This window comes from Miscanthus floridulus, chromosome 1 (genome assembly GCF_019320115.1).
Source record: "Miscanthus floridulus cultivar M001 chromosome 1, ASM1932011v1, whole genome shotgun sequence".
In the NCBI taxonomy this organism is placed as follows: domain Eukaryota; kingdom Viridiplantae; phylum Streptophyta; class Magnoliopsida; order Poales; family Poaceae; genus Miscanthus; species Miscanthus floridulus.
In genome coordinates, this window is record NC_089580.1 from 180,453,174 (window position 1) to 180,463,827 (window position 10,654).

The following is a 10,654-nucleotide window of genomic DNA, read 5'->3' on the forward strand; positions in this document are numbered from 1 at the left end:
GTAGAACAAACTTTGTTTTTGGACCAAGAGCTAGATAAGCTTGTAAGAAAGTCAAAACGAGCCCTAAAGTTGGAATCCATTGACTGTTTTGGGGAGCTCAAAATTTGGCTAAGTCTGGATGACTGAATTCAGGATTTCAGTTTTCATGTACCCCACTTTGGAGCCTTGTATCTCTCCAACCAGACCAAATAAAACTTTGAACCTTTAAGAAAAGTTGTAGTACTCATATAGATCTACAACTCTTGTTACTACATTTTGTGCCAGAACTAAACAGATCAGGAGGTACGAAAGGACAAAGATTTATGTTCAGTCACGTTTTTGGGGTAGAATTACGTTTTGAATCTCATTGTACAGCTAGCTCGGCGTGGTGTGACTACACGCCGAGGTTGGCCCTGCGGCGTTGAATGACCCAACACCGACGTACTGGGCCCCATAAGCCACCGTGTCGCCGTCGACCGGGGTCGTCCGTGACGTGGCAAGACCTCGGCGTCGTGTCAGTCGACGCCGACCCTCATACCTTGGCGTCATGTCCTAAGACGCCTAAAAATGGTCTATTTTCAGCAAACGTTTTGGCTGAGGTCTTTTTGTAAAAAAAACGTTTTCAAAAGAGACCAAAATACAAAAATATCACCCCATGTCATCGCGCAGGCGCCGCCGGTCCAAGGTCAGTCATTATTGCATTATTGGCGGCGGCTACACAAAATTCACTTCTTTTGCTAACACACATGCACATTCTTGTGTATATATGCAGGTGTGGAACATGTAGGTGGCAGCATGTTTGAGTATATTCCGAGCGGAAATGCAATTCTTTTGAAGGTCTGTTTCGTCGGCTTATCGTATTCCTATTATTACAAACTCATGCGTGGCAGCAGATAAATGTATTCCAAACAAATGCATGTCTGAGTATATTCAGACAGAGAACACATGGTGGTTATTTATTTATTTTTGTCAACAACAAAAAAACGTGCAGTGGATTCTCCACCTGTGGCGCGACGAGGAGTGCGTGAAGATCCTCAAGAACTGCCACCGGGCGCTCCCGGCGAACGGGAAGGTGATCGTGGTGGAGTACGTGCTCCCGGCGAGTCCGGAGCCGACGCAGGTTGCGCAGGCCGCGTTTCTCCTGGACGTGGTGACGCTGAACCGCCTCAGGGGGGCCAAGGAGCGGCGGAGCAGGAGTTCGCCCAGCTGGCCGCCACTACTACAATGAACATATTTATAGGGGCTGGCTGCAGATCGTTGGTAGAGACGGCTCAGCCAGCCACTTCTATCATACCGTCTCTATAAATCAATTTGTAGGGAACGGTTGGTACTTGTATCTACCCCTACTAAATCAATTTGTATGGACGGCTACAGTAACAACCACCCCTACAGTATATTTTTTCGTTAAAAGAAATTCAAATTTACAATTCAAATTCGACCATAATATATATATATACACACACACATACATATAATTTAAATCTGAACACAAGCACAAGAACATTATATAAATTACCATTACAAGTCCAATTCATCAAGAATATATACAATCTATCTTAAATCTCCAATTAGTAGACATGCTGATATACCAGGACAACGAATAAAGCCCTGATTTCCCTGAATGCCTGACCTGGCCTCTGGGTCCAACCTTTCTTAACAACCTTGTGTCCCAGGGACAGACCTCAATCCTCAATGAGAAGAGAAGAATGGACAAGCTATGTGCAGCAGAGGCCATCGGTGGAGTGCAGAACCTGATGCCCGTGTTCTATTCAGCAGTCTGAGAAGTTAGGATGGTCGGCTTCTTCAGCCAGTACTGCTCGAACCTCTGCCTCGCGTATTCCTTATAGTCGAAGTCGATATCGTTGACATGGTCCTGCAGCCAGAGGATGTGAGATTTAGATGAATGAATGGCGTACATACATGCTATTCTGGTTTGGAGGTAAGACGAACCCACCGAAATTATTCCCCAAAGGCCCCAGACTAGATGGCTGGCAAGGGTGTACTTCTCAATGCTTTTGATCAGGTTCTCTACCTCCACTTCAGATTCCTCATCTGGTAGGGATTGCAGGGAATCAGAAACAGAATTCATTTTCTAAAACTGATAAATACGTATTCCTAAAAACTGGTAAGGAGATAAACTAGAGGTTGGTATAAATCAGTAAACATTAGATTACCTGAGGAGCTCAGGTATGTCTGCACAAATTGCTTCCGCTCATCGGTATCTGTCGCAATATTAGCAGTAAGCAAGGATGAGTGAACAAATATAGGCCCCATCAAGACATCTAAGAGAAATAACAATACACAAATCCATAGCTTCAAATATATTCAGTACCTGGATATTTATTGTAGTCCAATATGTGCGGCTTTTCTGAATGGTAGTCTGCGGCCATCTCACAGAAATGGTTTGCGATGTCATAGGCAACAGGGTTAAAACTTGCATACTCGTAGTCCTGCAAAGGCATTAGGCGAGTAATAAAGTAAGATAATAACAATATATTTTCCAACTATTGAGGATAAGTCAGATGGGATAGTCATTTAAATTCAGAAACATATGACAGAAATGCAGCAACGACGTGCATGAGAGAACAAATTGAAATAAAGAAGCAACATGTCAACGTCTCCGAGTCTGCTGCCACGCCGAAAGACGAGTCCCCCGCGGCGCCGCCCAGAGACGAAGACAGCGTCGATGTCGAGTGCGGCGGGCTCGGGCTCTGTCTGCAGTCGAGCACCGACGTGGGCTCCACCAGCAGGTCCCGTCCGCCGCCGCCCTTCCCGTCCGGCCAAAGCAGCGCCTCTATGGTCCCCGCCCCGCTCCTGTCATAAAAACTGCACTATAAACTCACCAAATAAAGCTAACATGGAAAATTTTCTATAAAGAAACTGAGATACTGTCAAGAACAACTTGCATCACTTTCATGTTTTATTTTACATGCATGAGTTTAAGATACTACTGTAGTTTTTTTACCTGCAAGGCTGTAACTCGAATGGGCACAATGCAATACATCAACCACTGAATGGATGGACCTGCTCCAACTAATGTTTCAGCTACTTGTTGTACTAGCACAAGATTAATTCTACAATACTAGAGGTGAGTACAACCATACTAGAGGACAGTTGAAAAAAATTAGGAAACAATTCTACAAATCTTGTAATAACACTATGTTTAAGGTCACCAGTTGAATTTAGAAGTGATAATTCTACAATGCATACGAACACAGATGCACATGCAGTGTATCCTCCTTACATAGAGTAGCATACCTTGTATACACACGCCTGAAGTAAGTGACCGCTGTAGCTATAACCCTGAAATAACAACAGTTTAAGGTCACAAAGATCGCGTGGCAGACAAGCTAAAGACGGGATATAACATGCATGTTTATGTGAAAACTTCATTCTCTGAGACTTGAGATGCACTCAATATTACTTTTTACAGTAATCCTGTAAGTACTGTTGCACTCATATGGTTGATAAGCATACGGTAACATAAGAATTATATTTGAGAAGCTCATCTTTCTCTTAATGATGCCAGAGTTTGATTATTGCAGCTGGAGTAGGAACATCAGGGACAAAATGATGGGGGAGGAACAAACACTAAGGTGGCGTTTGGATGCACCATGGGTTTGTTGGACTGGGAGTGGGATATAAAAAAGGTGGGTTTTGAGAAGGATAGTATCCGGTCCTTTTCCAAGGTTCTGCACTGGGTTTTTGTATTGGGGAAATCTTTAATAATAAAGATGCTCCTCATTAGTCAGAAAGAAAATTCACGTTTAAGTATGACCACAGCAAAACAAATCTCGTTCGAAAATCTAAAGATTGTCTTCATGACATCTCTGAAGCTTTCTTCAACCTGGTACTGCAGAGAATTGCCCCAAAGAAGAAGAATACAGAAAAGAAGTGACAAAACAAGTAAACCTAGATCCAACCGAAGTTGCATCCCCAGTAATTAAACATCTGAATGTGCTGATTTTCAGTTAATAAACCAACAACCTATATGATGTGTTTTTTTAATTCTTTTAGCATCTATATAAGTTACAAGATGTAGAAGAAAAAATGCCAAGTGCAAAATATAGTAAGAAATCAAGATGACAAACAAGTTTTGTCGGGTACCATAAAACGGGGATACCCCGAGCGTCCACCAAAAGAGTCACTTAAATCCCATCAACAACAAAGCCAGAAGGTAAAGCCATGGGTTCACCACCAGCCCCGTCCAAGCCCACCGGCTCTCCGCCTCGCCTGAGGCCTCGCACGGGAGGTCTCGACACCCTGACGAAATCTCCGCCTCGCGCAAGGATCCCAATCTCCGTCTCGCCCGAGGCCCCGTGCGTACAGCCTCGAATGAGACAGCTATTCTCCGTATCGCCCGAAGCTGGCTTGTCAATAACCCAGTCGCTCCCGCCTCGGCCAGTCTTCCCGACAGCATGTCACGTCCTATTAATGCGTCAACCACTCCCGTAATCTCAGCCGGACGACGGCTCGACACCACGGAGTGGCCGACGGGACAAGGAGTCGCATCAACACCATATCGGCTAAGACAAGGCACGGCGGGGATTACCGGCCACTGTGTTCTGGCGTTGTGCCCACGATCAGCGCCGGCGCTACGCTGTGCCCCGTAACACCCGCCCCGAAGACAACGCGGCATGGGAAGTCTGGCCCGGGTCATCATCGCCTCCGAACCAGCGTACCAGACCGGCCGCTCCCTCCGAGCCTCGGCACCCTACATCAGGGCCTCAGCCATCTCGAAGATTCACGTCTGCCGAGACCCCCACCATGGTTCGGCCTCGGCACCAACCGAGCCTCGCCCTCGCGCGCAGTCAACCCACAGCGACCCGCACGCTGACCGCCGCGCCCGCTTCGAGGTAGCCCTGGAGCTCCCATGACGCACAGGATCGGATGTGACCAGCACGTCGCCCCAGCGCTTCAAGGACGGACCACTCCGACGACCACGCCGTCACAGGAACAGGCTACAGGACTCGGACACGCCGCCTCCGTTCGCACGACGCCGTATAGTTAGTACACGTACTACCCTGGTCCTCCCTTCAACTGTAAAAGGAAAGGACTTGGGCCATTTCTGAGAGAGGAACACAGGCACACACAAAAACAACACCCTGTAATACACATACTCCCCCGCTGTCTGAGAGCAACGTCTCAAGCAGCCCGCATCACTCCGTGCCGAGACCTGGGACTAGCTCCCTCTCTCACCCAGCTTGTAACCCCCTACTACAAGCACCTCGGTGCAAGGAATACAAGATCGATCTCTCAGACTGGACATAGGGCACCGATTGCCTGAACCAGTATAAGCCTTGTGTCTCTTTGTATCACCATCCGGTATCGGGAACATGCAGTACAAATTTACTAGTTGGTTGAGGACTCCCCAGTCCAAAACACCGACAGTTGGCGCGCTAGGTAGGGGCATCTGCGTGTCAGTTTCGTCATCCCAACAAGTTCCGAATGGCAGACCCCGTACGACCACTGCGTCTCGGCACAGTGGTCTGGTTTGGGAGCCTAGAGTTCATGTCTCTAGGGCACGAGTATGACATGGTACTCCTCACACCCCGAGCCCTGCCTACCGACGATGACATCATGCACCGGCAGCCCAGGCGCAGGCGGCGCCTGGGCGGCCGCTCTCACCGCGCTCGCCAGGCACGACGCGAGCAGGATCACCCCGATGCTACGCGAACCCAGGGCGACTTGCCGCTCTCTGCCGATATCCTATGACCAGCTGTTGGCGCAAGGTCCCTGGTTAGGGACCTGTCTAGCCTAAGCCTAGACAAGGGAAAACGCCGGTGGCGCCCGGCGACGCCCCAACATCAAGCTCCGCTCCACCACTCCCTGAGGAGCCAACTCCGGCGGAGCAAAGCCCGGCGACGGACACCCTCCCCATACCCCTTCGGGTTGAGAAATGCCGCCGCCTCCTACGCTTACGCTTACGCTTCCATTCACGCAGAGCCCTCAGGACACCACCAACGCTTCGCTCTCAACTTCGACACAACCACATCGACTCACACCCACGCCGACTCCTCAGAGGAGGACGAAGCATGGGCCGAAGCGGATTTCTCCGACCTCCGCGACCATGAAACCATGCGCTGCTTCTTGGCCGCGAGTGACTATTGCTTTGGCTACTCTGATTCTAACGACGAAGGCGCTCACGATCCCTCTCGTGAGTGCTTCCACGTTGGACTTGGGATGCCAAGCACGGGCGAGGAGGACGAGGGGGTAGGCAACCGTACCCCGCTTCATCAGGGAACGGGCGATGCCACTGCCCTCACGCGTTGTCCCACTGGCAGCACGGAATGAGAACCTTGTCCTCGGGCAATTTCGACGCCTGGACCTGGAGCAGCTCCGTGAACTTCAGGCCAAGGTCGAGCAAGATCGACTCCTTCTGCAACAGCTCCGAAACACTCTCGAGCAGGAGCAGCAGGGCCGCGGTGATGGCGAAGGGGCCCGGCGGCGGGCCCATGATGTGCACCACCGCATCAACGACGACGAAGGGGACGATCGTCCCCCAATATTCAACCGCGCTAGCCAGAATGTCGCAGCTAGCAGCGATGCTAGTTCGCGCGATGCCCGAGCCCTCTACCACGGAAGGGGGGTTCGCGGCGAGCTCCGGGATCTCCTTGAGACCGCCATGGTGCAGCAGGCCGAGAGTTCCACCTCCCGGCGGCGCAGAGCTACCTCGGACCTCCCCTCGGCACCGCATCGGCAGGATAAGGAGGCCTCAGTTCGTCCCAAGCCCGCTCGGGCGCCAATAGCCCACGGGGTCCCCTTGCGGCTCGACCGCCTCGGCAACCAATGCGAGGTGCAGGCAGACCATGAGGTGGTCAGCAGGCGATGACGCCACGATAACGAGGGGCCCGCCCGAGGCTACCATCCACACCGGGGTGGCCATTATGATAGTGAGGAGGACCATAGTCCTTCTCCTGAACCGCCTGGTCCTCGGGTCTTCAGCAGAGCCATCCGTGCTGCACATTTCCCAGCCCGATTTCGGCAACCAGCCAACCTCACGAAGTATAGCGGCGAGACCAATCCTGAACTCTGGCTTGCCGATTACTGTCTGGCTTGTCAGCTAGGTGGCGCGGACGATGACCTGCTCATCATCCGCAATCCTCCCCTTACTCTTGTCAGACTCGGCGTGAGCCTGGCTCGAGCACCTTCCTCCCTCTCAGATCCACGACTGGCGCGACTTGGTTAGGATCTTCGTCGGGAATTTCCAGGGCACATACGTGCGCCCTGGAAACTCCTGGGACCTTAAGAGCTGTCGCCAGAAACTAGAAGAGTCTCTCCGAGACTTCATCTGGCGCTTCTCTAAACAGTGCACCGAGTTGCCCAGCGTCGGCGACTCAGAGATCGTCTAGGCTTTTCTCTTTGGCACCACCTGCCGAGACTTGGTCTGAGAGTTAGGCCGGAACGTGCCGCGCTCGGCTACCGCGCTCCTCGACATCGCCACCAACTTCGCCTCGGGCGAAGAAGCTGTAAGGGCCATCTTCCCCGAGAGCGATGCCAAGGGGAAGTGGAGGGATGAGGCCCCTGAGGCCTCGGTTATCCACCTCCCCAAAAGAAAGAAAAAGGGGCACCAAGAGAAGCAGGCCGTCCTCGAGGCCGATCTGGTCATGGCTACAGAACACAAGAATCCCCAAGGCCCCAGGGGCCCCAGCCCCTTCGATGACATGCTTAAGAAACCCTGTCCTTACCACCAGGGCCTGGTAAAGCACACCCTCAAGGATTGCTCCATGCTGCGGTGTTACTACGCCAGGCTCGGACTCCCCGACGACGACACCAAGCAGAAAGGCGCCGGCGACCGGGACGATGACAAGGACGATGGGTTCCCCGAGGTGCACAACACCTTCATGATCTTTGATGGACCCTTGGCATGCCTTATAGCACGGCAGCGAAAGAGGGAATGCTGAGAGGTCTTCTCGGTCAAGGTGGCCACTCCCCGGTACCTCGACTGGTCTCGGGAGGCAATCACCTTTGATCGAGATGACCACCCCAACCATGTCCCGAATCCCGGGCAGTGCCCGCTCATCGTCGACCCAATTGTGGGCAACACCTGGCTCACTAAGGTGTTGATGGATGGGGGCAGCGGCCTCAACATCCTCTATGTCGGCACCCTGGAGCTCTTGGAGATCGATCGGTCGAGGCTCTAAGGCGACGCCGCGCCTTTCCACGACATCGTGCCTAGGGAAACGCACGCGACCACTCGGGCGCATTGACCTTCCCGTTTGCTTCGGCACCCCCTCCAACTACCGCAAGGAGGTCCTCACCTTCGAGGTGGTCAGGTTCAGGGGAACCTACCACGCCATCCTGAGGTGGCCATGCTACGCCAAGTTCATGGCAGTCCCCAACTACACCTACCTCAAGCTCAAGATGCCGGGTCCCAACAGTGTCATCACAATTGAGTCCACGTACAAACATGCATACGACTGCGACGTCGAGTGCATTGAGTATGCCGAGGCTCTCACGGAGGCCGAGACCCTCATCGCCAACCTCGACCAACTCGGTGGTGAGGTGCCTGACTCCAAGCGTCGTGCAGGGGCGTTCGAGGCCGCGGAGGCCATCAAGCTCGTCCTAGTCGACCCCGCCTGCCCCAACGATCCGGGCATGAGGATTAGCGCCACCCTCGACATCAAATAGGAGGCCATGCTCATCGACTTCCTCCGTGTGAATGCTGACATTTTCGCATGGAGTCCCTCGGACATGCCGGGCATACCGAGGGAGGTCGCCGAGCATGCCTTGGACATCCGGGCCAGCTCTAGACCAGTGAAGCAACGCCTACGCCGATTCAACAAAGAAAAGCAGTAGAGCCATCAGGTGAGGAGGTGCAGAAACTCTTGGCGGCCTGGGTTCATCAAGGAAGTGTCCCACCCAGAGTGGTTGGCTAACCTCGTGTTAGTTAAGAAGAAAAATGGGAAATGGAGGATGTGTGTAGACTACACCGGTTTGAATAAAGCTTGTCCAAAAGTCCCCTTCCCATTACCTCGAATCGATCAGATCGTTGACTCCACTACGGGGTGTGAGACCCTATCTTTCCTTGATGCGTATTCTGGTTACCATCAAATCAAGATGAAAGAGTCTGACCAGCTTGCGACTTCTTTCATCACCCCATTCGGCATGTACTGCTATGTGACTATGCCTTTCGGCCTCAGAAACATGGGGGCCACGTACCAGTGGTGCATGACCCAGGTCTTTGGCAACCACATTGGGCGAACCGTCGAGGCCTATGTGGACGACATCATGGTCAAGTCTAGAAAGGCCGAGGATCTCGTCAACGACTTAAAGATAGCCTTCAAATGCCTTAGAGAGAAGGGCATCAAGCTCAATCCCGAGAAGTGTGTGTTCAGGGTCCCCCGAGGTATGCTCTTGGGATTCATAGTCTCAGAACGCGGCATCGAAGCCAACCTAGAGAAGGTCTCGGCCATAACCAGCATGGGACCAATCAGAGACCTCAAGGGAGTGCAGAGGGTCATGGGATGCCTTGCGGCCCTAAGCCGCTTCATCTCGCGCCTCGACGAAAAAGGCTTGCCTCTGTATCGCCTCTTGAGAAAATCCAAACGCTTTTTCTGGACCCCCGAGGCTGAAGAAGCCCTCGCCAAGCTCAAAGCATTGCTCACCAATCCTCCCGTCCTGGTACCGCTAGCCAGAGATGAGGCCCTCTTACTCTACGTTGCCGCAACGACCCAAGTGGCCAGTGCTGCCGTAGTAGTAGAGAGGCAGGAAGAGGGGCATGCTCTACCCATCCAACGACCTATCTACTTCATCAGCGAAGTGCTTTCCAAGACCAAAACATGATACCCCCACATCCACAAGTTGATCTACGCCGTAGTCTTGGCCTAGTGTAAGCTGCACCACTACTTCGAGTCCCACCCAGTGACCGTGGTGTCATCTTTTCCCTTGGGAGAGATAATCCACAACCGAGAGGCTTCGGGTAGGATAGCCAAGTGGGCCGTCGAACTCATGGGGGAAGCCCTGACCTTTGCGCCTCGGAAAGCAATAAAGTATCAGGTCTTGGCCGACTTTGTCGCTGAGTGGACCGACACCCAATTGCCACCTGCTCAAGTCCAGACAGAATGCTGGACCATGTACTTTGATGGGTCTCTAGTAAAGACTGGGGCAGGCGTGGGTCTGCTCTTCATCTCACCCCCTTAGAGTACACATGCGCTACATGGTACGGCTCCATTTTGCCACCTCCAACAATGTAGCTAAATATGAGGCCCTCGTCAACGGCCTGCAAATCGCCATCGAACTTGGAGTACGGCGTCTTGACATCCGGGGTGACTCACAGCTCGTCGTCGATCAAGTCATGAAGGAGTCAAACTACCTCGACCCCAAAATGGAGGCGTATTGCAAGCTGGTACAGCCGCCTGGAAGACATGTTCAACGGTCTTGAGCTCAACCACATCGCATAGAAATACAACGAGGCCGCAGACGAACTGGCAAAGATGGCCTCGGCACGAGCTCTGATCCCCCGAACGTCTTTGCCAGAGACCTCCACAAGCCTTCCATCGACTACGCCTCAGTAGCGGAAGAGGGCCCACCATCCGAAACCACCACGAGGCTCGACGCCCGGCCTGAGGTCATGGAAGTCAACACCGAGCCTCCCCAGGCCGACCAGGACGTGGACTGGTGAATCTTGTTCCTTGATTGGCTTGCTCGGGGAGAGCCTCCTAGTGACAGGACC

General features: G+C 52.6%; 3 protein-coding genes across 3 annotated transcripts in view; 2 read left to right on the forward strand and 1 right to left on the reverse strand.

Annotated features, from left to right (window-relative positions):
• Window positions 1–1,207, forward strand: part of LOC136467761 (naringenin 7-O-methyltransferase-like) — a 35,043-nt gene extending 33,836 nt beyond the window's left edge. Inside the window, 3 exon segments of the mRNA XM_066466544.1 lie at window positions 630–664; window positions 752–816; window positions 971–1,207. Coding sequence (XP_066322641.1) covers window positions 630–664; window positions 752–816; window positions 971–1,207 — 337 coding nt within the window.
• A 373-nt stretch (window positions 1,208–1,580) lies between these two features.
• Window positions 1,581–2,455, reverse strand: LOC136504055 (probable choline kinase 2). The gene is made up of 4 exons (XM_066498937.1): window positions 2,312–2,455; window positions 2,154–2,201; window positions 1,934–2,031; window positions 1,581–1,852 (listed from the first exon to the last, which is right to left on the reverse strand). The coding sequence occupies exons 1-4, from the start codon at window positions 2,439–2,441 to the stop codon at window positions 1,745–1,747; spliced, it is 384 nt and encodes a 127-aa protein (XP_066355034.1). The 5' UTR covers window positions 2,442–2,455; the 3' UTR covers window positions 1,581–1,744.
• A 5,852-nt stretch (window positions 2,456–8,307) lies between these two features.
• On the forward strand, window positions 8,308–8,610 carry LOC136467769 (uncharacterized). Its single transcript, XM_066466557.1, has one exon. It carries the CDS (start codon window positions 8,308–8,310, stop codon window positions 8,608–8,610), a length of 303 nt encoding a protein of 100 aa, XP_066322654.1.
• The last annotated feature ends 2,044 nt before the right edge of the window (window positions 8,611–10,654 follow it).